The sequence below is a fragment of the Ochotona curzoniae genome, unplaced genomic scaffold (genome assembly GCF_017591425.1).
Source record: "Ochotona curzoniae isolate NIBS_2020 unplaced genomic scaffold, NIBS_Ocur_1.0 contig_2688, whole genome shotgun sequence".
Classification (NCBI taxonomy): domain Eukaryota; kingdom Metazoa; phylum Chordata; class Mammalia; order Lagomorpha; family Ochotonidae; genus Ochotona; species Ochotona curzoniae.
In genome coordinates this window covers 2,442,402-2,470,184 of record NW_024465553.1, presented here as the reverse complement: position 1 = coordinate 2,470,184, position 27,783 = coordinate 2,442,402, and the positions used below count along the sequence as shown (strand labels likewise).

Here is a 27,783-nt window from a genome sequence, read left to right as displayed (position 1 = left end):
GAAGCAGCCAGAAGCCAGAGAATGTGGGCGACACGTGGCAGCTGGGAAAGGTTGGGGGAGAGTCCTGCTCCCTCCTGGCAACGTCTCACCAGGTGAGACCCAGGAGATCACCTGTCATCCTGTGCTGTATGCAGTGACAGATGCGTTCTCCCCAGCAGCTAGCTTGTGATAACTTGTTACAATAGCACGCAAGCTAGGAGGGTGGAGAAAATGCCCCCAACAGCTTGGAAAGCCATGACAAGTCCGCAGCCGTGGCTGGTTGCTTAAGGCCCATCTCTTGGCAACTGGGAGACAGTTGGACAGAAGCAGACATGGCGGAGTAGTGCCTAGAAGTTCTGGACAGCAGCTCGGAACCAGGGCCAGCGCAGAAGTTGTCAGTAGAACGTGCTTTCTGACGACGGAAGAACGAAGTCGGACATAAACAGCAGGTGAAGGAGCACGCCAGACATTCCAGAATCACACAGAACACTTCTGGGTAATCCACGAGAAAAGAAGCCACCACCACAAGGACATGAAAAACATTGTGAACACAAAGGCAAGATTTGCAGCCAGGACCGTCTTTAGAGGGACACATGCATGTGTTTAGGAATCACCCAAAGGTGTTTGCAACATTGAGAGTGTGTTGGTCCCCGACGAGCTCTGGCCGTCTGCAACAGCCCGAAACCAGCGGTGCTGAGCTTGCCTTTTCCTTTGGAACTGCTGCCCCTCACTTCATAGCCTGGACTCCAGCAGCAGGAGTGCCTCCTCGTTGGGATTTCAGGGCTTCTGAGGCGAAAGCTTGGGAATGGGAGGGCCCTGTGGGGATAGGCAGCACAGGCCTTACTAGCCCCAGTGGATGCGTGAACGGCAGTGCCAGCCTCCATCGCTTGTCAGGGCCACAGCTGCGGCTTCGCTGTCAGAGAATCATGTCAGCTCCGTGGAAGTGCAGATGTGGCCCCAGAGATGTGACCACTTAGCCTTCCCCCTCTGCCCACGAAGCTTCCTGCTCCCACCCTGCACATGCCGTGGCACAGGACCACCTGCTCCCTGAGCCCTCTGCATCTGGCTCGGAGCTACAGCCAGCCCCCGGCCTGCCCCATCCCTGCCCCACCCTGCCCATGTCGCCCAGGTTCCACTGCCCTCACAGTGCTCCAGGCTGAGGTCGCAGGCCCTGCTCCGGCTTCCCAGCCGCCCACACGGCCCAGCTCCGCGCGCCAGCCTCTTGCTTCTCTATTTTTTACCTGGGTTTCAGTTTTTAACTTGGGCTTGTTTCCCCTTTGTCTCTGGTTCAACTTCCTTTTCCTGTCTGGTTTTGAGCAGAGTCTCAAAGTCAGTCGCTGTGCTCAGTGAGTCCATCGTTCTCGGGTCAACCCTGCCTGGTCCCGTGGGACGCCTCCACGTGCAGCCTTCCCGCCATGGCCACAGTGTGAGTAGGGGAGCAGTTGGGGCAGGGGACCCGACTGGTGGAGCCTGCTGGTGCACCAGCTGAGAGCTGCAGGACCAAAGGGCCAGGGGCCACATGCACCTACACTCCTGCCAGTTGAGGACCGAGTCCCCCAGCACTGGCCTCAGGGGCTTCCACGCTCCCAGCCAGTGTCTGTCGCTTCTGGAACAACAGGCCTCAGAAGGTAGCAGGCTGCTCAGTCTGCAGGGGGGTGGGGACCCCATGAGGGCAGCTGACCAGCCCAGGCATGCTGGGCGCATTGCTGACTCGCTGCAACTTGAGGAGGCTCTGGAGCCTGGGGATTCGTGCCGTAGGCCATTGCCACTTGGCCCAAGGACAAGCCATCCTGTGTATGGCCTGTGCCGCCTGCTGGGGACCTTGTGGCCCCAAGGAGCCTGCAGGGTACAGGACGCTGTTTGTCCTCTGCGGGGTGGGCAGTTCTTAGCCGGATTCCTTACAGCTTGCCTTGCGACTTGGCACACAGCAATAACCAGCCCCTCGCCTTAAACCTCACTGCACAGTTCCCCAGGTGCTGTGTTGCCACTTTATTTGGTTCTTTCAAACTCCCAATCCCTCCTGCCCCCACCCTGGGGTTAATGAAAAAGGGATCCCCACTTTGCTGGGTAGCTGGGAAACTTGAGGGCATGCTTGCCCAGGGCTGCGAGACTGGTTACCGGATGCCTGTAACCAGAACTCAGCCCAGCTGCCCTCCGAGACTGTGAGTTGGGAATACAGCATGAGAGGCGCAGGCAGTGACACCGTCAGGACACCTGTGTCTGTGCTCAAGGTCGGCTGTGGCTCCTCGCTTCAGCCTCCTTGTGACTGCTGTCCGGGAGGCAGCAGGTGGTGGGCCGAGCTGGGCACAGGGAGGCAGGGATTGAGGGCTGCCTCCTCGCTCATGCTCATTCGCTCTCTCCTTCCGTCCCTGTCTCTCAAGCCAAAATTGAGAGTTGGCCCGTTCTGGACACGGGTCCAACTCGGTGCACAGCCTCTGGGCCAGGTCGGTTTGCTGTGGGCCTGCTTTCTGCCCCTTGGCAGCCAGTTTTCTGTCACTGCAGCAATTTTCCTTTTGCTTGAAAGGCCCTGCGGGTGGAACAGAGGCACAGCAAACACTTTCTATTTCCAAGTCTGTCTCAGTTGCCCATTCTCTTACGCGACATTCCCACAGCTCACGCCACCCCGGCCGTTCACGGTGGCAAACCCAGTCAGGAGTAACAGGACGGAGCACGGGCGGGGTGTCTGTGAAAGGCTGTTGAGAGTGTGGGCATCGTTCAAGTTTTCCGTCATGCGAGACCCACTAGTGGTGCGTGGGTATCCCGTCCCCTGCCTCTTTCTGCCTGACGCTTGTCTTACTGTGTTACTGAGGACAAAGACGGGTGCTGGTGACCTTGAGCTCTGCAGCCCACAGCTCTGGTTCCCACCCCCAAGTACACGGATGAGGAGGTGGGCCGGGTCGGTGGTGGGTGGGTCAGTGGCCACACCTGCTGTGAGGTGGGCTGCACTGCACGGGCACTTTGCCCTTTTTCTCCCACTGACAGGTAGGGATGTAACTCCTGGGTCCCTGGCCCGCTGTGGTGCCAGGGTAAGGCCCTCCAGCGGCCTTAATGTCTTCACATCCCTCACTCCAGTTCTGACCACCTGTCAGTCAGGAGCCCCTTCTCTGTAACTCTGCCTTTTGAATAAATAATTTCATCTTTTAAAAAAATCACAAGCCCCAGGGACCCAGAATTTGCAACAGAGGCACGTGTTAGGATGTGTAAGTTGTGTAAGGGTTGAGTAGACCGTATGCCAGTGTTCTAGCAGACAGTTCCCCAAGGATGGCCCTGGGGAACTCCATGGTGGCCCTGGCAGAGTGTGGGAAGTGCTGGGGGGCCAGGTTTGGACTGGCAGCAGCTGGATGGAGGGCTGGAGGGCTGGCCCCATCCCTCTGGACTGCATAGGGAGTCAGCTGCCACACACATGGGACACAGAGGAGAGAAGAGACACTTTGCCCGAGACCCACCAGCTGGAGTGGAGAGAGGGCCAGGACAGACAGGAGGGCTTGGGCCCAACCCTGAAGATAGGCCTTGCCGGCCCGAACTGGCCCTAACACTGCCATGTCCAGTGTCACCTGTGCAAATCCTTGGCCCAGCCCACTGTTTACAGTCCCTTAACCCAGCAGCTTCCAAAACGTGGTCAGGATGCTGACCCGCTCAGGGCTCTGTGTGACAAAGCCTGCTGCTAACAGTACCGACACGCTTGCCTCTTTGCCCCTTGTCTCCTGAGGGCACAGGGCAACTCCCCAGGGCGGCGTGTCACCGAGCCAGCTAATGTGCGCATCCTGCTTTCTGCACGTGTTTTCACCTTGCTAGGTTGGAATGGCCCTGGCATCCTCCACATAGCTCATGGGGATCGTGCCCACAGTGTGCAACAAGTCACTGCTAGGCTCGGCTGGCACTGGGGAGTGCGTGGGCACAAAAGAGCTGCCTCAGGGCCCCTGCTCACCCAGCAGTTCTGTGGGGTGGAGCCGCTTCCTGGTCTGAACCGTGGGAACCTTCTTCCCCCGGGCCTGAGAAGCAGCACAGCAAAAGTTTAAGTCAGCTATGAAGAGCAGAGCTCTTGAACGCCTGTAACCCTTAAAAAAATAAATAAAGTAGGTGATCATCCTGGAGTGGCTTTCCTAATCCCCAGGGGGAAAAGGAACCTCCCCAGAGCACCCAGTGCAGCACCCTTGACCACCCATGCCTGGTCTGGCAGCCTGATATTGCATGCTCCTGTGTGCCATCACACCTGAATTCAGTCACACAGAACAGTCCAGAGCAGGCCTGGATTCTTCACCAAGAAACACCACCAATAAGTAACAGCAAGGCCTAGTTTCAAGGAGAGGAACGGAGCCAGGAGTGCCGACGGGGTCCTCAGATCCCACACGGCAGAGACACTGTTTCAGAGCAGTGTAGAGTCCTCGTTAGGGTGATTGGGAAACACTGACGGTGATAATACTGGGCTGTAATAATACTGCATCAGCGGGCTGTTTAGAGCCCTTACTTCACAGGAACATGTGCTGGTCCCCCTGGGATTAGAGCTCAGTGGGTAACTGGGTGGCAAGGGTGCACATGGAGGAGGTTTGTGCGTTGGAAGCTTTCCAGAGTGGGCAGCTGGAGAGGAGAGCCATGTCACAACAGCATGAGAAAGTGGACGTGGACTGCTCTGCCTTGCCGAGGGCAGGACGTCCACTGCAGGGCGAGACACAAGGACTGGGGGCAAGCCCAGGCATCTCCTACTCTGCGCGGGACACTGGGCAGGTCACTAGCCTAATCAGCTCCAGCAAGCCTGTGGCTCCAGGTCTATGTGTCTCAGCCGCTGAGTGGGGACTTAGTGGGGCAGGCATTGGCGACAAGTGGCCAGGCCTGGGCAATGACAAGGCTGCTGAAGCTCTGCCTCCCACAGTTCATTCCTCGCTCTCCCTGTGGTCGCACCCTGTGATCCTTGGTAACAGTAAGCAGGCCCTCTTCGCTGCACACTTGGGATGCAGTGCCTGCGACAGGGCTGTGCGGGCATCTGTCCCTTCCCTTGGGGACGGAGGATGGACCCTCCAGCGCACCGCACAGATGGCAGTGGGCGGCTGTTGGAGAGCAGGGCCAGGCCCAGCGTGTCCTTCACTGATGGTCAGGGAGTCAGTGATGGGTGAGCAGGTGCACGCAAGGCGTGGAGGTTCTCCATGGTGAGGTCCAGTGGGCTCTGCATCCTCAGCCACACTGCCCATGGACAGGGACACCCCACCAAGGCAGGGTCACAGCCTAGCCCTGCCGAAGGTGCTGTGGTCCCAGGTATGTCTCCAAGCCATGGTAAGGAACCTACTATCTTGTTTTTCTCCTTGGAGGCCTGTAGGAATACAGTAATGCTGGCACCGTGCGTGGACACGCAGGCAACTTCACAGCAGCTCCACCTGCAGTCTGCCTGGCCAGTCTACTGTCCCTTCCAGCCAGCAGGACCATGTGCAGTGGTGCCTGCTGGCTGGGGATGGGCTTCGATAATCCACTCTTCCTTTGTAACTTCCTTTGTCTCACTTGATCTCCTGCACATTTAAGAGGTGGCTTGGAGCTCCCTGCTGGTGGCCTGGGAATGCGGCCGAGGATGTGGGAGACCTAGCAGTTCCTGGCTTCGGATCGGCTTTGGATCTGGCTGCTGTGGTCACTTAGGGAATGAATCAGCAAACGAAAGATTTTTCTTTCTCTGTCTTTCCTTTCCATATGTTTCTGCCTTTCCAATTTAAAAAAAGTTTTTTTAAGAGATGGCTTGAAAAGATCCTCTCCCTGGTGCAGCAGAGCCACCCACTTGTCTCCCTGCAGTCACAGGGCTCACGGATGCCCAGCCCGGAGCCTGCTGACTGGTGGCTCTCAGCTGGCCTGGGACTTCTACACTCATCACTCATATTGAAGGGAAATGCGTCGGGACTGTGCCAGTGGATCTGGAGTCTGGTCCTGTTCTGTTCGGTGCCCTTGCCAGTGTCCCCACCACCACGCTGTTCAGCCCCCACTCACCAACTCATCCATGCAGCGGGCCCGCCAAATCAGGGCTCCAGGTGGGCCGAGAAGAGCTGAAGGGGTTCAGGAATAGGCCTGTCCTCCAGGCACCCCTGGTGCAGGGAAAGGAGGAGCTCTAAGCAGTTAACAGTCCTGGGTCATAGGTTGGGCTGTGTCAGTGGGTAGCCCATTCTCCCTGAAGTGTCCCAGGCAGGACAGCCTCGGTTCCCTAGGACCAGCTGAGCAGCTTGCCCTGTCTGAAAGCTCAGAAGGGACCTTCGAGCAGCCGCTTTGGAGGGACACACGGAGTAAGACTGCCTGAAGAAGCAGCCCTTGCCCGTCGAGCAGAGGGACCACAAAAGTGCCGTGGTGGCAAGTACGGGACAGGCTTCCGAGGCCGGAGAGGGCCCTGAGCCTGGATCCAGGCTGGGAGGGGAACTTCTGGGCGGAGTAATGCTTGGCTGCTGTCTCCAGGGAAACATGAGGGTATGGGGTCACCCAGGCTGGAGAGGCACTTGAGGTAGGCCATGGAGAGGCGGTGGGTACGTCGGGACCAGGATGGCATCCACTGAAGACAGGAGGGAACAGGGCCCCGAGGGCCTGCCCAGGTGGTGGCTGGAGCCGGAGCTGGCTCGCACCCAGCCTGGCCCTGCTCCTTGAGGCTCACACCGTCACCCCCTTGTAATTCCCAGGAAGGGCATGGGAGGGCAGGACCCTTGGGGGTCACAGAGCTGTAATGGCGGAAGAGCCAGGACTGCTGTTGGCTGGAGCACTGGCGGGGCGTAAGAGGCGCCGACCTGGGCGTGGAAGGGAGGCTAAATAGACACCCATGAGCACAGGGAGGTGTCCCAGAGATGCTCAGGCCTCTAGCTCCAGACCCGAGTTGGGGCCCTCTTGGTTTGGACCTCGTGGAACCCCGCGTCTCAGTCATGTCCCAGGGCAGGAAATAGGGTCCCGGAGCTGGAAGAGGCTCAGTGTGAGAGATGTGCCAGCATGGGAGCATCAGGGCACCAGTGATGGCACAAGCCCCAGCCCAGGTGGGTGTGAGAGCTCCACCCGGTCCACTTCAGAGACATGTATTCTGACAGTAACTCTGGAGACCCCTGAGGCTTCATGACCACCGTGCCTGATTCTTCAAATACACAGAGCTCTATCAGAGAGCCATGGACGTAGAATGACAGGAGAGGAAATTGTGGGTGATTCACCCTGGAGAACATCAGGCAAGCCAGGCATACTGACTGCTGTCTGGCACTTCCAGCAGGTTGACTGCCTTCCCTTGGGCCCCAGCTCCAGGAGCCCTGGGCAGAGGGAAGCAGGCAAGATGCTGGAGGAGGTGGGGAGGGGGACGCTGGAGAGGAGGGAGCCAGCGACAGAGCTGGGAGGCAGCCCCGGACTGTCCAGATGGATTCCCAGGGCCCGAAGGCAGGCTCCAGGGCAAGCTCCCAGTGGTGGGAGGCAGACGAGGCCAGAGGACAGCAGGTCCCTGGTGCTCCCCTAGACACCATCTCTGTAGTGAGAGTGGGAAAAGGGGCAGTCCCCAGGGTGTGGCACTTGGTAGCCCCTCTGGGAAGCCCCTTGGTCATGGGCCAAGACAGAGGCGGGTGAGCTGTGTCTGAAGGGCATTGCCAGTTCTGGGAGTGGCTTCATGGCTGACAGCACAGGGACCATGGGTCCGGCCTCTCCCTGGGCCTGGGCCTGCAGAGGTGGCGTCAGGGGCAGCAGGTGGCCACCCTCAGGGCTGCCGTCTCCCTGCATGCAGTCCCAGGCCACGGGGAGGCAGGGAACACACAGGTCACCCGTGTTGGCTGCCCCTGCTGGTGGTAGTGCATCCTCGGAGATGAGGCATAGCAGGTGATGGATGAGACATGTCCGTGGGCACCCAGTCCCCACATGCCCGGCTTCACAGCCATAGGGCCATGTGTTCACCAGGCAAGGACTGGGGGTCTACAGCGATGGCGTTTATGATGGGGGATCAAGGAGCCCGCAGGCATGGCATGCAGTGCTGTGCCGGAGACAAGTGAGCATGGTGCTGCCTGCAGGCCAGGCCCTTGCCTGGCTGGTCTGAGGCCCCGTTCTCCTTGGGCCTGGGCCCACGGTTAGTCCTGCCCCATGCTGGGTACACTGCTTTTCTTGCCTTTTGTGAAAGTGTGTTCTCTCCTTTCTGGTTTTGTAGTGGATGCCAGGAGCAGCCTGAAGGAGATTTGAACGTTGGGCAGAATTCCAAGATGACTTCCCCTTACCCTTGAGATCAGAGCTAGGAGGAGCAAGGGGGTGCAGAGGCTCTGGACCTGACAGCTGGCAGCCGTGGGCCTCGCAGGTCCCTGCGGGTGGGTGAGCGTGAGATGGAGCTGATCTCAGGCCACAGGTGGGCGGGGCCGTGAGCTTCTCTTGCAGTCAGCTTTGTCTTCAGCTGCATCCGTATTTTCTTACCTGGCACCCAGGAAGCTCCTTGATGAGGTCTGAGGGTTGTAAGCAGGAAACTGGGGGGCCAAGGAGGGGTGCTGTGCTCCTTTGTAGCAAGAGAGCTCAGCTCAGTCTCGGAAGTGCTCAAAGTCCCCTGCCCAGCGTGCAGTGGGACAGCCCCGGGCCTCCCACCTCCCACCTGTGCTGGAAGGCTCACACAGCCCATCACTTTTTAAAAAAAACAGCTTGCTTACTCAGTAAATGACACTTTTAAAATATTATTTGGAAGAGTTACAGAGAGGTGATAGAAAGAGGGCCTGGTGCAGTGGCTCAAATAGTGAAATCCTCCCCTTGCAAGCACTGGGATCCCATATGGATGCCATTTCATGTCCCAGCTGCTCCACTTCCATTCCAGCTCCCTGCTGTGGCCTGGGAAAGCAGTGGAGGCTGGCCCCAAAGCCTTAGGACCCAGCACCTACGTGGGCGACCCAGAAGAGCTCCTGGCTCCTGGCTTAGGATAGGCTCAGCTCCAGCCATTGCGACCACTTGGGGAGTGAACCAACAGACGGATGATCTCTCTCTGTCTCTTTCTCTCCATCAATCTGATCTGCCTTTCCAATGGAAATAAAATCTTTTAAAATGAAAATAAAAGAATTATTAAAAAAAAAAAAAAAGAAGAAGAGAAACAGACAACCTTGCATTTATCGGCTCACTCCCCAAATAACCACAGTGGCCAGACCTGAGCCAGACCTGAGCCAGGACTGAGCCAGGAGCTTCTGAGCTCCCCATGTGCCTGGGCCGTCCTGCACTGCTTTCCCGGGCCACTATCAGGGGGCTGGAGCAGAAGTGGAGCAGCCAGAACAGGGCCCACAGGGATGCCGGCATTGCGGCCTTGCGTGCACATTTGCCAGCACCAATTGATACTTTTTAAAAAGAAAACGCTTGCCTAGTTTAAATAGCAGATGCTCAGCCCAGCCAGCCGGCCGTAGGACACTCATCAGGGATCCCATGTGTGGGGTCCTGCATTTTGATCTTGTGACAGCAAAATAAGCAGAGAGCGACATGTCCTGTGCACGTGGGGGAAGGCAGGGGTTTTGGTTAACCGTGAGCTTAATTAAAACCTGATATGTTAAAAACAAAAACGGAGACGTGGGAGCGGCCATGGCTGTCATTATGATAAGAATAGTGACTGTGTGTCAGTGTGGGCTCAGGGCTCACTCTGTCACCTGCTCCCTCTGCTGACTCAAACCACAACCGCCCCGCAGGGTGCTCTGTGCGTACCTCTCAAACCTGCTGTCCCTCACCCCAAATCCCATGTCCCCTCCCTGCCTTGGTCTGCGGCAGGAAGACTTTGCACACGGCCTTCTCTTGAGAACAGCGTCCTCGGCGCCCCTGCCCTCCAGGCTGGCCAGGCCTAGCTGTGCGACTCTAAGCCAGTGCCCACCCCCGCATCCAGACGAGGACCACACAGGATCAAAAGTTGTGTCCAGGGGCCTGGCGCAGTATCCTAGTGGTTAAAGTTGTCGCCTTGCATGCTGCAGGATCCCATATGAGCACTGGTTCGTATCCTAGCTTCTCCACTTCCCATCCAAGCTCCGTGCTTGTGACCTGGGAAACAGTCAACAGTCCAAAGATGTGTGCCCTGCCACCTGCATGGGACACCCAGAAGAAACTCATGGCTCCTGGGTTCAGATCAGCTCAGTTCCAGCCATTGCAGTCCCTTGGGGAGTAAACCAGTGGACAGAAGATCTTCCTGTCTCTCCTCTGTATAAATCTGACTTTCTAATAAAAATAAATACATCATTTAAAAAAGAAGAAATTTTAAGAACGATAAGGCTGTGTCCATGTGTGGCCACTGCCCAGGCACCAGAGAAAGCAAGGGCCTCTGACACAGCGGCTGCTGATGCCCGCCAAGGTCCTCTAGCCGGACTGTGCTCCCACCCAGTCCTCTGGGGTTCGAGTGCTGCCCCATTTCCCCTGCCTCCTGGCTGGGATCTGGAGCACGCAGCACATGCCCAGCACTGTCACAGCGTGCACCGAGCAGCCGGTGGCCAGGTGGCGATGCAGTGGGTGTGGGTGCTTGGGGCCGCTGTGAGCAAGCACAGGGCGTCATGTAAGACATGTGAGGGCAAAGCCGGATGGCAGGGCACTTTCAGAAAGTTTGCGGGGAGATGAAAATGCTTATTTTAGTATAAAATCTTTTTTAAATCCATACCTAATGCTGGTTAGCTCCCCAGAAGGTGCAGTGGCCAGGGCTGGCCAGGCTGAAGGCAGAACCTTCGTCTGGCTCTTCCTCGTGGGTTCCCAGACCCCTTGGATCATCTGCTGGCGCGGCCCCAGGCACACTGGCAAGGAGCTGGATTGGAAGTGGAGCAGCTGGAACTCCACGTTTCAAGTAGCAGCTTGACCCACTACATCACACAGTCCCTCGGCAGCAGGGGCAGATCCTGGGGCTGTCCCACCCTCTGGAACGCTTCGTAGCTTGATCGTGTTGCTCAAGTTGAGGTGTCTGGGGCCGTGGGGCCGACGTTGGAAAACCACCGCAGTTGGCGCCCTGGTGGGTCCCAGAGCTGAGAGGGTCCTTCTCAGATCCTTTGTTGTGATAAAGTGAGTGAATTGTGACTTTGTCGTGGGGTCACCGTGACCCCCAGGCTGTCGCCACCTCCTCCCGTATGCCTCCCTTGCCTGAGTCAGCCGCACTGTGGCCGTCCTGAGGTTGGGCTTGTATGTAAACGAGGTGCTGGCGGCTCACGGACTCCTCTGGGTTTTGCCATATTAACTTGAGCGATGACGTTTTCTCTCTCCAGGGCCGCCTCTGCGTCTTCCCTGGTTTTCTGTCGCATTCTGAGCAGGTGAGGTGCCCTGCGGGGCCAGGGCATGCAGATGCAGCCGTGTGTGTTCTGTGACCTGTGCTGCTGTGTGCGTCAGGTCAGCTGGCCACTTCACCGTCCCCAGGGTTTGTGTCATGCCATCTTGTCGCGATGCATCACTTGGGCACTTTGTTGGATGTTGCAACGATAGCCTCTGCTGTGTTCTCGTGCGGGACAGAGGACCCGGGTTTCGTCCCTGACTGCCTACATCACGTGGCACCAGCATTTTCCCATCTCTGAGTTGCTCTCTCTTCCTCTGTGGTGAGCTCATGACAGCTCCTTCCGAAGTGCCAAGGCTCCGCTTCCTCCCTGCATGATCTCGTTTGACTGTTAGGACGCGGTACCTGCAGCTGAGAGCCGGCGGCAGACAGGAGCCCTCGCTCACCAGAGCGCCTCTCCCCTCTCCCCCAAGAACAAAGCGAGGCCTTTGCCAAGCCATGGAAGTGTGGGCACAGAGCCTCCTTGGCCTCACCAGGCAGGCGGAAGGCCTGGCAGCAAGGAGTGGTCTGCGGGCCAGCTGCAGCTGGCCTCCCTTCCTCGTGCCCCGTGGCAGAGGCTGACCCCTGAGTTTTCTCTCGTCCTGCAGTGAACAGAGCATCTGCCAAGCCCGGGCCTCCGTGATGGTGTATGATGACAGCAGCAAGAAGTGGGTGCCGCTCAAGCCGGGCCAGCAGGGCTTCAGCCGGATCAGCATGTATCACAACACTGCCAGCAACACTTTCCGTGTGGTGGGGGTCAAGCTGCAGGATCAGCAGGTGAGCGCTCGAGGCACAGGTGCTGTGACCTGTGCACGCTACGGGCACACACAGACACACGTGCATACACACACACATATGGCAAGGTGGGGGGGCTGGCGCGATAGCCTCACAATTAGGATCCTTGCCTTGAATGCACCAGGATTCCATATGGGCACTGGTTCTGGTCCCGGCAGTCCTGCTTCCCATCTAGCTTTCTGCTTGTGGCCGGGGGTGGGGGGCAGTCGAGGATAGCCTAAGGCATTGGGACCTTGCACCTGTGTGGGAGCCATGGGGGAGGCTCCAGGCTTCTGGTTTTGGATCGGCGCAGCTCTGGCTGTTGTAGCTGCTTGGGGAGTGAATCAGCGTATCAAAGATCTTCCTCTCTGTCTCTCCTCTCTGTAAATAAATAAATGAATGAATGAATAAAGGGGAGTGGGGATCTGAATCTACACTGAGCAAGACTTTCAACCAACTATTTTTTTCTGAGTTCCACTAGTGCCCATGTCACCTGGAGTCGGGGATCTTACGCCTGGTCTACCTCTCTGCATTATTGTCAGGTTAGAGGTTAGCAAACCCGGGGCAAATGCATTGTGTGGATGTTAGCCAGATGCAGCACCTGCCCATCTATGCAAGGCGGCACTTCGGGCTCACAGCCTCCCAAGGCCTCATTTGGGGAGAGCACCAACATGGTTTGAAGAGAGTATAGGATCGCTCCTCTCCCGGTAAACCCTGGGCATCCACCCGCTCGGGGCTTAGGGAGCTGCTCAGGGCATAGGGAGCTAGGCACACGGCGGGCCTTGCCACAGGAACACTCATCCGGCCAGGCCACAGTGTCTTGGGTCGCCGCCTCAGTCGCTTTTGCTCTAGCCCTGTTTTTGGAGAGCAACAAGGCCATTTTTAGCAATGACCTTAAGAGGACTGTAGCCACAGTGTCTCCCAGCAGCCTTCACCGGCCAGATCTCAGCGAGGTTCCGAAGCAGGCTGGCTGCTCTTTCCGGAAGAATGAGTGTGCTGACGGTGAGACGAGAGCAGAGCTTGGGGTGTTTTTGTTTTTTCAACCTGTTGCCTCTTTGGGTTTCTGCTTTGGCTGAAAGCACCTTTACCGACTTTCAGGGCCTTGTGACCAACAAGAGCCCCGGCCCAGGGTCCCCTACTCAGGGCGTCTGTATAACCACGAGCTCCTGGTACCTAGAGGCAACCCCTTCCCGTGGACGGGCCACCATTCCATGGAGACTTCCCTGGAGAACAACTGGAAGCCGCTTCCCTGTTCTAGATGTGCCCCTGAGACACACAGTACAGCCTAGCTAGCACCCTGGCTCCAATTACACCAGCATCCCAAAGCAGCTCCCAAGATTCCAGAATAATCCAATCTGGCCAAGAACCTCTAGTGGAAGGGTCGCTTCCCTCCGCGGTTCCTGAATCGCCATGAGTGATCCCCCAAGCAGCCACTTCCATTGTGATCCAGCCTCAACCCAGGGCAGCTGGGATGACAGCCTGGGCCATTGGAAAGCAGGGACACCTGTTCGCAGAGCCGTGCCCCGCAGGGCATCCTTCAAAGGAAACTTCCCGGGAGCGGAGGTGGGGGTGGCAGCAGCATTGGGGACCACCTCTGTCAGCACTGAAAGTCCTGGTTGATTGTGGAAAACAGTACTCGCCCTGTGTCATCACCATCAGCTGAGCTCTAACCTGTTCCCTTCGAGAGTCAGAGTTGATCGTGAGCTATGGCCACCAAAACTCTATGTGACCTCACAGGCTGAGTCAACAACAGCAGGGCGAGGAAAAATGAACTCACAGGAGCAAAACAAACCAGTGTGCAGAGAGCACATCCACAAAAGTAGCAGGTGCAGAAGGGGCATTCTCGTCCTTCTGCCCCAACACTGCTCACTCTTCACCCAGAGCACTGGGCTACCCCTATGTGTCCAGAGCGATGGGCTACCCCCATGTATCCAGAGTGGTGGGCTATCCCCATGTGTCCAGAGCACTGGGCTACCCCCACGTGCTCAGAGCACTGGGCTACCCCACGTGTCCAGAGCACTGGGCTACCCCCGCGTGTCCAGAGCACTGGGCTACCCCCATGTGTCCAGAGTGGTGGGCTACCCCCATGTATCCAGAGCGGTGGGCTATCCCCATGTGTCCAGAGCACTGGGCTACCCCCGTGTGCTCAGAGCACTGGGCTACCCCCGTGTGTCCAGAGCACTGGGCTACCCCCGTGTGCTCAGAGCACTGGGCTACCCCCGTGTGTCCAGAGCGATGGGCTACCCCCGCGTGCCCAGAGCGATGGGCTACCCCACGTGCCCAGAGCGATGGGCTACCTCCACGTGCCCCACGCTGCAGTCTCCCAGCAGATCTGTGTGCTGTCGGTAGGTCTGAGGCAGAGCAGCAGCTGGAGCAGGTGGCGGGGAGGCCCCACCCACTTGCAGACTCTGAGGGGCTGTTGCCCAGAGACAGTTCTCAGTCTCTAATTTATTTAGAAGTTGGGGTGGGGCCGTTTCCTGTCCACGGCTTCGTGCGTGCTCGGATGTCCACAGCTGTCAGGCTGCGGCCAGGAGCTGGGCACCCCATGTGGGCCTTTCATGTGGGTGGCAAGTGCATGGAGCCTGCTGGCCAGCACTGAGGCTGTGGCAGGGACATCATGTCAGAAGTTGATGACAGGAGGCCTTGGCCACCCATGGATTCCGTGGTTTCAGATGCACACCAGCGCACGGGGCAGGAGGACCATTTTCCGCTGCCAAGCTGCCTTTTGGGAAAAGACTGCTGTTTTTACTCCATGGGCATTTGGAGTTGCAAGACCTGCCTGTAAAGGAACAGAAATGGCACTTTCCACACCCACTCTCCCTAGAATAAAACAGTACAGATGCTATCATTATGGACCCACAATGAGTGCCTCATGTTAAAATAGTCTGTCCGCCAGCCATGCCCGGATCAGTCGTGCCAACGCTTGGTGAGTTACAATTTGGAAAGCAAGTCGATCAGCACCAGGCTAAGAAGTCAAGATTGGGGGCCAGCGCAGTAGCCTAGCAGCTAAAGTCCTCACCTTGAACACGCAAGGATCCCATATGGGTGCTGGTTCTAATCCCAGTGGATCCACTTCCCATCCAGCTCCCTGCTTGTGGCCTGGGAAGCAGTTGAGGACGATCCAAAGCTTGGGACCCTGTACCTGTGTGGGAAACCCAGAGAAGAGTCCTGGCTCGTGGCTTCGGATCATCTCAGCTCCGATCGTTGCGATCATTTGGGGAGTGAACCAGCAGATGGAAGATCTTCCTCTCTGTCTCTCTTCTTCTCTATATATCTGACTTTGCAATAAAAATAAATAAATAAGAATTCTAATTGGAATGAGAGCAGAGACACTGATGTGGCTGCACTCATACTAGGTAGAGTCGTGGTAAGGCAGCAAGTGCGCTTAGCTCTGCCTTCCTCCTGGCGAGGGAACCCAGTGAACAAAGTCACGGTAGCCCTGAGTGGGGAGACGCCTGAGAGCTATGTTCAGTGTATGTGCAGCAAAGATGGGCAGATCTAAAGGGGTGAATGGAACCATCCAGAAGCATGGTGGCGATGCCGGTATACCTCCAGGTGGCAGAGCCAGCGTGCAGACAGAGCAGGGGAGATGGAGAACCGGACCTGACGATTAACCCACTTGGCCTAAGTCATAGCTGCACGGCACAGCATCCGCTCCAGGGCGCATGAAGCAGCTACCGAAGAAGCCCACGGGCTGGGTCATAAAGCAAGCCTCGGGTGAAGGTGGCTTAAACTCGAGCAGAGGAGCCTGCTGCTATGAGACTGTGGCCTAAGCCGCCACCTGCAGCAGCCACATCCCATCTGGGGTTCAAGTCCGGCTGCTGCACGATTCCGTTTCCTGCTAACGCCCCTGGGAAAGCAGCCCGAGTTCTTGGGTCCCTCGCATGTGGGACATCTGGATGGAGTGCCAGGCTCCTGGCGCCAGCCTGAACAGGCCATCGCAGTTATGTGACAATAGATCTCTCTCTGTCACTCTGCCTTTCAAATAAAGAATTCCTTCCCCAAAATCAGCGCATGTTCTGTGAGCACCAATTGAACCATCAGTCAGTAACACAGTAACTAAAAAGTCCCCAAATGTTTGAACATTAAGTAGTGTATTACTTAATGAACTATAGGTCAGATAAAGGATTGCAGTGTAAATTGGAGAACATTTTGGACTGGACACAGTGCAAAAACAGCACATGGAACGAAGGTTATTTTGAGAAAAGAAGACCGAAAATCAGTCGTCTATACTGCTTCAAGAAGCTAGAGGGAAAAGGCCAATTATTCCCAACAAAGTAGGGGGGAAAAATTCAAAACAGAAATTGCTCTGGAATGGCTGGGTCAGACTGTTGTCTCTGACAAAAGCAAGCATTTGTGGCCACGGTTGGGGCGAGGCCGGCAGAGCAGCGAGGTTGTCTGCAGGCTTCGTGAGGACCGGGCCCACCAGCAATGTGCTCCGCAGGCCCAGGCACGGTCTGGACAAGGTGTGGGTCAGGGCTTGAGCAGCCCCCTCTCCTTGTCCTCTTGTGGGATGTGACGAAGTGTGACAGCGTCAAGTGCATGATGGGCATGGTCACTTTATTATAACGACCTTGTTGTGAACGGACAGCTCCCCATGGAGAGTTGGCCACGCTGGTTACTTTTGGCCAGCACCGGCGCTCAGGGCTGCAGGCAGGGGCTGGTGACCACCCCTCCACCGTCCCTGCTAGCCACCCTGCTGTCCTCAGCAAAAAGAGAAGCATGATGCTTTGAAGCAAAATGTTGGTTGATTAAAAAATAATAAGACTGATGTAGGGGAAAAATAAGAAAAAACACAATTTGGCCATGTCAGAAAAGAAGGGGTGGCCATCGCCAGAGAGCCTTCCTTGGCAAGCACTGCAGCCATTCCAAGGGGTATTACAAGGGACTTACACCAATAAATTAGTCAGCTTTGCTGACGCGTACATATTACTTCAAAAACAATTTCCCTGGCCCAGCGTGGTGGGGTGCTGGGTGAAGCCGCGACTCTGTAATCCCCTTTCCTTTCTTCCCTCTCTGTCAGTCTACCTTCCAAATAGACAAAAAAGCAGCTAAATATTTAAATATGTATATATTGACAACGGACACAAGGAGGAAGCAGAACAGTAGTCCTACATCTGCCGAAGAGGCTCGGTGTGTAATGACACACCTGACCGTCTCCGGAGACGCATGCAGGCCCGTGACTTCACAGGTGACTTCTTCCTGACGCCAGGGAAGGACAGGCCCGGCGGCCCTGACCGCCGCAGACCGCGGACGCGAGGGCCAGTCCCTCTGGCGCCTTACTGAGACCGCGTAACCGCGATACGGAAGCTGCGCGGAACACGGCGAGAGAATTTGTGATGGCCAATGATGCAAAACAAGATTAATGACTTGAATCTAACATTAAAAATAACATCCTGAATTCCAGGAATGCAAGACCCATGTAATAACGTAAAAGCAAACACCCTACGGTCTTAGAAACAGACAAAAGTGCCTGGTGTGGTAGCCTGGTGGCTAAAGTGCTCGCCTTGCATGCGCTGAGATCCCATATGGGCACCGGTTCGTATCCCAGCTGCTCCACTTCCCATCCAGCTCCCTGCCTGTGGCCTGGGAAAGCAGTCGAGGACAGCCCAAAGCCTTGGGACCCTGCACTCTTGTGGGAGACCCGGAAGAGCTCCAGGCTCCTGGCTCCTGGCTTCAGATCAGCTCAGCTCTGACCGTTGCAGCCACTTGGGGAGTGAATCAGCGGACAGAAAATCTTTCCTCTTTGTAAATCTGACTTTCCAATAAATAAATCTTAAAAAGAAAGAAGGAAAGAAAAGAAATACAGTCAAAAGCATTTGCTGAAATTCCAGAATGAAACAATGAGGAAATGACAGTGAAAGACAGCTGGTTCCAAACAGGCAGACCGACACGGCGCCCGGCATCTCCTCCCCCTCTGCCTTCCTGCAAGCTCAACCCAACAGACCAGGACTCCCCTTCTCTTGGATCCCAGAGTTGGAGAACCTGACGGTGCATATGGAAAACCTGAGTGTGCCCACAACCCGTTAAGAGGTTCAGAGTAATTCCACTTTAAATCTCAGAAGGTATTTTGTTAAAATTTTCCAGGCGTTTACAAAATTGATACGGAAATCAATCTACAACAGCTACAGCAATCTGGAAAAATAAGGATTGGAGGATTTCCCACGAAGCCAGTCGGCGGTTGGGGGCGGGGGGCTGGCCTGCAGGTGCAGGAGCGCCAGCTGGACCCGCCCGCGCGTGGCCACGTGACTTAGACGGCCCTTGTCCACAGGGAGAAGGTGGTCTTTTCCATAAATGAGGCTGGGATGACAAGACCTCGCTATAAAGAAAGCTCTGCTTCCCGCCGCCCCGTTCTCCTGGGTCTTCAGCCTCAATGTGTGGAGTCAGCCAGAGAAGTTTCTAGAGGAAAGTGTCTTCCGGGCAGTGCGGAGGGCAGTGAGTTTGTGGAGCAGCACACAGGCAGTGTCTGCCGTGGGGGAGAAGCTTGCGAGTCAGGAGTTTGCTCGTGGAGGGAGACCCACTAGGTGGGTTCAGAAACACAGGCGCTCCCCTGCCTCTCATGACCAGGCTCGAGATCGTGAGGAATGTTCCCGAGGGTGCTCAGCACAGGTGCCCGCCCTTCGTCGCCGTTTCCTGGGTGAGGAAACTGGCGTGAGCGGCCGTGCAGGGTCACTCAGCTGCCAAGCAACGGAGCGGGGCTGAATCCGCAGCTCCCAGGGCCCTGAACCGTCACCTTCGGGGCAGCCAGGCATGGCCGCTGCCAGCGCCACATGCTGAGCAGCCTTCTGCCCTGGGGGTTGGTGGCACAGCCCCGGGACACAGGCGGGCAGACACCCGAGCGGCCTGTGTCCTGGGAGAGGACATCTCCCCCCCACGGTCCTCTATGTCCTCCTAAAAGGAGATAGCCGACCGGAGATTTCCAGAACGTTCCCTGACACTGCGGGACACAGCAGCTGGGATGGCCACAATCCTGGTCTTGCTTTGATCATGCTCAGCCATCTTGATAGAACATTCTTTCCGGCCCCACTGAGCGTGACCGCCCCTGAGGCGCTCCACCGCCTTAGCATGGTGGCTCCAGCCCCAGCAGCTGACTTGGCCGGTGCGTGAGGGTGCACTAACGTCTCCCACACTTTCTCTGCTGACCCAGAAGCAAGCCTAACTCTCTCCCAGTCAGTTCTTCGGGTGTGAGCCTGGACTCCCAGTACCGCGAGCAAAAATCAGGGGGTACAGAGTGAGATGCGGCCTTCTGCGATTCCTCGAGGGGCGTCCGCCACCTTCACAGGGCACCTCTCCCAGCCAGGGCCTGGCAGCAGAAGAACCCCGTGCCAGGGGCCGTGCCACTGCTGGAGACGCCAGTGCACAGCGGCCTGCCTGCCACGCCTCCCGCCGGCTCACTCTCGCTTTTACTTACTGACACGTTTCTCCCCTTGGCCTCCAGGTTGTGATCAATTATTCAATCGTGAAAGGGCTGAAGTACAATCAGGCAACACCAACCTTCCACCAGTGGCGCGATGCCCGCCAGGTCTACGGCTTGAACTTCGCCAGTAAGGAAGAGGCGGCCACCTTCTCCAACGCCATGCTGTTCGCCCTCAACGTCATGAATGCCCAGGAAGGAGGTGAGCTGGTGCCCGGGGCCGCTCTGTGCTGCTCCCACCCATCCTGCTCCAGGGGCCAGCTCCACCATGCCGTGGGGCTGGCTGCATGTGGGCCCCCAAGAGCCCTGCTGTCTGCGCCGGGTGTCCAGGCGGGTTAGAGCGCCCAGGGCCTGGTGTGGAAGGGGCTCCGCGTCCAGTCGTTTTTTGTGTGTGTGTGTGTGTGTGTGTGTGTGTGTGTGTGTGTGTGTGTGTGTGTGTGTGTGTGTGTGTGTGTGTGTGTGTGTGTGTGTGTGTGTGTGTGTGTGTGTGTGTGTGTGTGTGTGACATCTGCCTGTTTGACTAAGAGAACGGCAGTCTGTTCTGAATTTGCATATTTAACAGGTGTTTATAAACACCTGCTGAGCGTGAGGCTGGCTGTGGAGATCAGTGAGAATCTGATCAGGGTTAGCAGGGTCCTGTGGGTGGGGGCAGATGGCTCCAAGCACAGGGCACACCAAGCCCTCAGGGGGCACAGCACAGCATTAGGCAGCTCTGCCCGTTGGTATCTCTGTCCCCAAGGGAGATTGTACAAGGCAGGGGGGAGGTAGAGCTGGAGACCCATGGGTAAGGCACCCTCAGTGTAGGGCCGAGGTGGGGTGGCCTCCCCAGAGGTGGGCACGGGAGGACACACATGGGCTGGGAGAAGCACAGTGCAACATCTGAGGCCTGGGGGCCAAACAGGAAGATCAGCAAGGGGCTGGGGGCAGGGTGCTTTCCCAGCCGAAGGGACCTGAATGCCGTGACAGGTGGATGGCATAAACAGCAGCGAGGAGGGAAGGGGCAAGCAGCATTGCCAGCAAAGCCGCCACCCAGGCCGAGGGGGGAGCTTCCGGTGGGGGAGGGGAGGACCGGGCCTTGCCCTGGTGGCCGAGCCCTGATGACCCTTGGCAGAGCAGGGCACTGGAGACCCACCTTGGGGTTCTACTACTCTGTTCCAGCTCTCGTTCTGCCACGTCGCAGCTGAGTCCTTGGGCAAGAGACTGTCTTTCAGAGTCTCGAGTTCCTAGTTTATCAAATGGGGCGGGAGGGGTGTTTGTTTCATGTAACTGAGCTGGGGTGGGACTGACGGGCGGGCTGTGCAGTCACTCAGCATCTGCACGCATTGTCACTGTCGCCGCCACCACTACCACCAAAACCCAGGAAGGAAGTGGAGAGACCCAGTGCTCAGAATCTTGAGGGGACTGGGTGGGGAGATGGGGTGCTCAGAGCAGGGGTGACCCCTCCTTGAGAGCCAGGGCTGGCATGTTGGCGCTTTGGACCTGGTCAGTACCCTGGAAAGTTTGAGTGAACAGACGGTGCCAGAACCAACAGACACAGCAGGTGCCTGCAGAGCACACTGCTTTCCCATCAAACGTGGCCACCGTGTGGGTAGGTGGGCTGGCTGCCCAGAACTTGCGTGGTAAGGACGCTTCCCAGACACAGCAGTGTGGAGTAGTGGCCGCCTGGGGCCTGCACATGCCAGACACAAATGTCCCTGCAGCTTTTCCGCACCCAAGAGCCTTGAGCTTGGCAGAGAAGGCCAGGTCCCTCCCCGCCCCCGTGACTGTGGTCATGTCTGGGTGCTGATTGACTGAGAGCAACTCCTGCAAGCACCTGTGTGCGTGGAGGGAGCCCACAGTACGGGGCCACCCTCGGACACCATGGCTGGCTGCATTCCCCTATCAGGTTCCCAGCCAAGGAGTCCTCTAACCGCCACTGCTTTTGTCCAAGCACTGGGCCTCAGTCCCTCGTCTGTGAGATTACAGTGCAGGCTCAGCCTCCCATCTCTGCACGTCTCTGTACGTCCTAGCTCTCAGGGCTTCTGGCAGTCTCCATGCAGGGGTGAACCCTCGGCCGCCACTTGAGGCACCGTCGCTGCGGCCTCTGGCTGAGAGCAGGTCCAGAACCTGGGACAGCATAGCATCCTCTGCTCTCCCAAAGGACTGACCCGTGCAGGGGGTTGGGGACCAGTAGCCACAGACTTCATCCCGACCAGGAAGGTGACTGTAATCCCACACCAGAGGGGCCTCTGTTGCCACTTGCAAACCTCTCCGTGTCCCTGCATGAATGCATGGCAGTGCCCACACCCTCTAAATGCTGGCCTACAGGCTGCTGTGACAGCTTGCACCCCCTCTGCTGGGAGGGACAGAAACATGCCCAGCCACCATGCGCTCCTGAGGGCGAGTCAGATGTCCGGGAGTCACCCATCCCAGTCGTCTTCAAGTCCTGGCAGCAGAGCCCTGCCCGCTGTGTGGGCGGCAGGGGATGGCTGTGGGGTGTGCTGGTGGACTCACCCTGAGCCAGTCCCTTGATCCTCTGCCTTGCAACCTGCTGACTGCCAGGAGCAGCACCAGCCAGTCACTCCTGGCTTGGCTGTGGTGGTCACTGCACAGGCTCACCATACCCCCAGTGCATGGCGACAGCTTCGCAGGACAAGCTGCACCTGCTTTTCATGTACTAGGTCACACAGCTCCCTGGAAACTGCTCCGGGCCCTCGCAGGCCCAACTCTGCCTCACCACTACAGCCCGCAGGTCTGAGGCAGCCCCCGGCCTCCTGCAGCTCTGTCTTCCACGCCCAGAAGGCAGGCCCTAGTTGTCCTCCTCTCTGGTATGGGCCCGTCCTCTGTGCCCAGCTGAGCTGCCAGTTGCTCAGGGCGTTCAGAGCCCAAGGCCACTGAGGGATGACAGGAGATCTGGTGCCAGGCCCAGCTGAGCCCTCATGGTGTGGCATCTGGGTCTTGGGCTCCTCTCAAGTCGGGGATCAGCTATGCATGAAAGCCCGGGGAGGGCCTGCAGCACACACCTGGCACAGGCCCCAGCGGCCCACAGCAGCCAGCAGCCAAGTTCTGGTATTGTGGGAGGGCTGCCGCCTCGTGTGTCCCTAAGCCAGGGAGTGGGGCCTAGCCTAAAAGGTGGGAGTCGAGGTTCAGCCTGCACCTGTCATGCCCCTGCCAGACCCAGAGTGGCAAGGCACTGCGGAGCTGAGAGGTGTCCTTGTCATTTGGGGTGCACAGGTTAGCCCTGGCTGAGTGCCCATCCTGTGTCCCACCAGACGCCTCTAGGTGCCAAGCTCGGCTTTTACCACCTGAGCCAGATCATGGCTGTCTTAGGAAAAGTGCCGTTTTGCTGTTTTCTGCTTGGGAAAGTCCCATCTCCATGTTCCCCCACCCCACCAGTGACATCCTCGCTGTCCACAAAGTGACCTATAGCACGTCCACACCTGGCAGTCTGTGGCAGGTGCCCTCCTTTGCCCCTCCCAGCACCCAGGACCCTGCCCTGTTCCAGCCCTCACCAGACGCCTGGGCCTCATTCTGATCTGCTTTTGCTTCTATGGCCGTGGGTTCCGCCTTCTGCATCTCCTGTGGCTCACACAGGACCATCACAGTGCCTGTTAGGGAAACAGGGCCACCAGGCTGAGAGGGTAGAGGGGAGGGGAGGAGCTGGGAGAGCAGACATGTCCCTGTTGTCTTAGGTGACAGGCACCCAGCGGTGCCAGGCTGGAGACTCAGGGAGAAGAAGCTGAGGCGAGACCAGCACTGCTGGTGGGGAAAGGTGGAACAGCCGTGCAGGTTGTGAGGCCAGGGATCTGCTCCGCCAGGGCTAAGCAGTGCAGTCCGTCAGTGCCTCGAGGACATGCTGTCCGCCCCCTGTGCCAGACCCCATCCTCCTTACCACCTGCCGCAGCTCCAGGGAGCAGTGTCCCACCCAAGGGGACAGAAGGGAATGCTCTGGCTGCCTCCCTCCAGCTGCACTGCCTCCCCACTGCCCTCCACTGGCCACAGTCGCCATGGGGGCCTTGTGGCCGACTCCAGCCCTCTGTTCTCACAGGAGACACCCAGAGGAAGTTGCCGGTACTGCAATCTCTGTGCCCATGGCCCATTGGTCCATGCCTGGCATGCCCTGCTCCTTTCTCCCCCATCAGTCCTTGCCACCCCAGACCTTACAGGCCCTTGCACCCCCATTCTGTGGCCACAGCAGCACTGGCTGTATGTCCTGCCACATTCAGAAATGCCCCATTCCCCTCTGGACTTCAAGACCAGAACCTGCCTAGGTGGTGCCCTCCAGGTCGCCCTGTACCACGCCACAGGTCCAGGCCCCACTCAAACATCCTCTTAAGCTGGCCCAGGCACAGGGCATGTGGGGGTGGTGCTGGGTGTGTCTGCTGCTGAGGGTGGGTCATCTCCCAGAGCCCCCTCCTTCTTAGCGTCCACTCTGACCCCGCGAAGGGAGGGAATGACACTGCCTGCTAGCCCCCTCCATTCCTGCCCTCATGCCCACACTCTGTGGGTAGCCTGGCAGCTGCCTCCCATCCCCCTCTCTCAATACCAGCCTTGCTATGTGCATCGCCCCGGGTGCCCCTCACAGCCCGAGTACACAGCCGCCATCCTGAACTGTGTGGTCGTCAGGGTAGGTGCCTGCTTCCCATGCTGTGTCTCGGGGCCCACGGTGGGTGGGTGGGGTGCTCTCCCTTGTCACCTTGCGTGCCTCACGTAGCTGCTGCCCTTCCTGCGAGGCAGACCAAGATGTCCACGCCCTGAAGCGCCCTCGCTCTCCGGCCTGAGGACTTGGGCTTGAGGGGAGGGGCGCTCTCTGTGCTTGAGGGACATGGCAATGGAACTGTCTCACACAGACATCGCACCCTCCCCTCTGCCCGCTCAGCACCACGGCCCCAAGGCACGCCCCGCCAGCCCGCAGCTGCCAGCGCTTCAATCCCTGGAGCATGTGGACTGCCGTCAGGCCGGGAGCACAGCCTCCAGCAAGCCACTGCCCTTCTGAGCCTCTCTACCTCCCATCTGTGAAATGGGCTTAGCCACGTACCTACCTCACGGGGTTGTCGTGAGGGTAACCAGAAGTAGCTTCACGCAGGTCACCTAGCAGCTTGCAGCCACTTTTGTTGGAAACAGCTATTTGCAAAGGCAGCCAGCAGCGTCAGCACCCATGGCAGGGCAATACCTGTACCCGGGGTGGCAGAGAGGCTGGGCATCTCAAGGTGTGGCACCTGGTGAAAGGGGCCTGGACGGGCATTGAAGGCTCTGGGGTCAGCACAAGACCTGCAGACGGGCCGGGGCTCAGCTGTGGAGATGCCCTGCATGCCCTTGCTGCCGCCCCACCCTCCTTGATGGAGCTGGAGCAGGTTCCCAGCTGACAGGCAGGGAAGCCGGGCAGCTGCCTCAAGCAGCCCTGGACAACACCCCGTGCCTGGACTCAGCCTGCCAGGACAGGAGATGCTGTTAGCCCGGCACTTGCAGGAAGGGCGGGGCTCTGGGGTGGGGACAGTGCCAAGGCCAGCCACCCCACTCCCATGGAGCCTGGAGCAGGGCCACTTCCTGTTTGGAAGTGTTTGTTTCCTTTGCAAGGCTCAGGTGCTGGAGTGAATAGGAATGGGATTCATGAGCCGCAGAGCCTAGTGGGAACAGACATTGGCGCTGCGCCCCTCCTCAGTGCCAGGTGCTGGCACTCCCTCCTCCTTCATCGTGTCTCCTTGCAGGACCAAGAAATTAAAGTCCTTTAAACACTTTTTTGAAACTAAGATTTATTTTTATTGGAAAGGCAGATTTACAGAGCAAAGATGGAAAGATCTTCCCATCCAGGAAGGGCAAAGCTGAGCTGATCTGAAGCCAGGAGCTTCTTCTTGGTCTTCCATGCAGGTGCAGGGTCCCAAGGCCTTGAGATGTCCTCCACTGCTTTCCCAGACCACAAGCAGGAAGCTGGATGGGAAGTGGAGCAGTTGGGACACAAACTGGCGCCCATATGGGGTGCTGACACTCGCAGGCAAAGTATTAGGCATTTGAACTGGTGTGCTGACCCCTGTTTAAGCTCTTAACTTGTCCCGGGCCACGCTTGCGAGTGACAGGCCCCTTGTTCCAAGTCTGATACGTACCTGCCTCCCCAGCCAGTGGCCCCGTAGCTTTCTAAGTCGTCACTCATGAAGTCAGACATTTGACCTCAGTAGGAACTTCAGCAGGTCAAGGTGACAGCTGGGGCTCAGCGTCCTCTCAGATCAGCTTCCGGTCCACGCGCTCGGAACACAGTGAGCTCTTACGAGGGGTGGGTGCTGTCTCCCTCCTCTTCCTCCACCTTTTCCCTAGCCTCTGTAGGGGCAGACCAAATCCCGAAGGGAGAAGCTGAGTGGCTAGTCCAAAGCCACGGGCCCCCAGAAGTGATGTTAGTCTTGGGGTTGGGCAGGAAGGGAGGACACGGAGGAGCCAAGGGGCCAGGCCAGATGCATCGGGGCAGCGAGCCTTCGGGAGGGGGCTTCCTTTATGTTTCAGGGTGGTGTGAGGTCTGCATGTTTTGAGGGAGGGAAAAGGGCAGAAGGGCAGCAGTGGACTGAGTCCATTCCAGGAGTTGAGATGCCTACTGCCACTGCCTGGTCCCAGCAGGGCCACAGTGGGCAAGAGGAAGGCTGCAGGAGTTGGGGTGCCAGGCCAGGCCAGTAGGGGCTGAAGAGGCCTCCAGCTCCCAGCAATGCCTTCCCGGCAGAAGAGCAGCCCAGAGGAGCCACACGTAGTGCTTCTGAATCCAGGAGCGGGGCTCAGGGGGCTGAGCCTGGGCCTGCGAGGCCCTGGGACATGGCCAGAAACCCCTACCCCACGTCTTGGCTCTAGAGAGGTCTGCGAATAGCTGGACAGAGCGATTCCTGGGGACATTGAGAGAGGTGCCAGCTCAGGCTCTCCTTCCAGAGAATTTGAGGTGATGCCAAGTTTGAGCACATCCCACGGGAGCCCTCTGCCCTCTTTGCCTATGCCAGGTGCTAGGTGCAGAGAGGCAGCTGGTGGGGCAAACAGAAGGGCACAGTGCCAGGAACAGGTCATGTGTTGAGGCCTGCAATGGGAAACAGCGTCTGCTACCCGCTGTGGAGAGGGCAGGCACGCCCGATTACCGGCTTTCTGGACTCTAGGCCTTGGCCTGCACAGGCTGCAGTCACTGAGGTCAGCCAGGGCAGCCTGGTATTGGCAGGGCGGTCACTCTTGAGTCCAGGGAGATCCCGGGGCTAGGAAGGAAAGCAGGAGTGTGAGGAAGAGGTCTGTGGAATGGGCAGGTGTGACTGGTGGCATGGGACAGCCTGGAGGGCAGCTGGCGAGCCACTCGGAGCTGGGAGCTCTGAGCCTGCACCTGCCTGTCCTGTCCCATGTCCTGGGACTCAGAGCAGCATGGGCGGCCCCCCTCTGACACACCCCAGGTGTCCCCGAGGCCCACAGGCTGAGCCCACACAGGGCCTGGGCAGTCTTGCAGGACTCCCGGGAATTGCTGGAATCAGGTGCACAGGAGGATTCTGATAGGTGAGCTGGGATGTCTCATTAAAGATTGATGTGGCGAAGCCCATTTGACGGCTGGACGGTGTATCCGTTACCCACTGCACCAGCCAGGAGCCCGAGGGAGAAGAGGTAAGTGGCCTGGGTGCGACAGGCGCCTCCCGACCGTGCCAAGGAGCCCTAGCCGCAATGGTGAGCAGGGAGTGGACCTTCCACTGTTTCTGCTTCTGCCACTGTGACTGCACCGTGCTTTGCAGAGTGAACTGTAGGTGACAGGGGCGCCTTCCCTCCTTCCTGCTGCTCCGGGGCTCTCCTGACACTCCCACTGCTCCTGGGGGAAGGGGCCGGGGTGGGGACGGAGGAGCGGGAGCGGCGGTGGGGGACAAGAACCCGTGTGACCCACCGGAGGGTTCCTGTTGAGATCTCGCTACAGAAGTGTGGGGAGGGGTCTGGGGAAGTGGTGGCAACCACAGGCGACCTAGGACAAGCCATGCCCCCTTTCTAAGCCTTGTTTTCCCCCTCCTATAAAATATAGGTTCATAAGCGCAGCCCTGGATGGCTAGGCAGATTAATCACTTGCTTTAAAAAGTAGGGATGCAGAGTTGGTTTGTGAACAGCTTGTTCGGTTTAAGGCGCACTGCGAGGCTAGTTTGTGTCCTGACATACACTTACTAGCAAAGGGTGAAAACATTTGTAGGAAAATGACCAGCCTGAGAAGCAAGCCTGGGGTACCTAGCTGCCCCCACTTTGCCTCTGCTGTGGTTGTGGCCTTGGGCAGCCTGCCTAGCCCCTGGGCCCCAATACCCTCTACAGGAGGAAGGATGTGGGGGTGGGGGGAAGGATGCTGTTCATTGGTACCAGGGGTGCCCCAGGCCTGCCACCATGTTGTCACAGTTCAAGGAGACCTATGTCCTGGGCATGTGGCTCTCGAAGCCCCATAGCCAGGGCTGTTGAATTGTGCTCC

At 57.9% G+C, this 27,783-nt stretch overlaps 2 protein-coding genes across 3 annotated transcripts in view; both read left to right on the top strand.

The window, feature by feature from the left end:
• Window positions 1–27,783, top strand: part of EVL (Enah/Vasp-like) — a 63,078-nt gene that overhangs the window by 15,227 nt on the left and 20,068 nt on the right. Inside the window, exons 1-3 of one of the 2 annotated variants that reach the window (XM_040975067.1) lie at window positions 1,284–1,405; window positions 11,785–11,953; window positions 19,389–19,566. In XM_040975067.1, the coding sequence (XP_040831001.1) occupies window positions 1,395–1,405; window positions 11,785–11,953; window positions 19,389–19,566 (358 nt within the window). In that variant the 5' untranslated portion in view covers window positions 1,284–1,394. Of the gene's footprint in view, window positions 1–1,283; window positions 1,406–11,784; window positions 11,954–19,388; window positions 19,567–27,783 lie in introns of those variants that run through there. The other variant, XM_040975066.1, reaches the window with a different exon arrangement.
• LOC121152860 lies at window positions 1,412–22,236 on the top strand. The gene is made up of 2 exons (XM_040975068.1): window positions 1,412–5,538; window positions 22,226–22,236. Exon 1 carries the CDS (start codon window positions 2,160–2,162, stop codon window positions 3,087–3,089), a length of 930 nt encoding a protein of 309 aa, XP_040831002.1. The 5' UTR covers window positions 1,412–2,159; the 3' UTR covers window positions 3,090–5,538; window positions 22,226–22,236.

Coding starts and splice junctions, on each gene's coding strand:
- LOC121152860 (XM_040975068.1), top strand. CDS start 2,160: ATGAGAGGCGCAGGCAGTGACACCGTCAGGACACCTGTGTCTGTGCTC.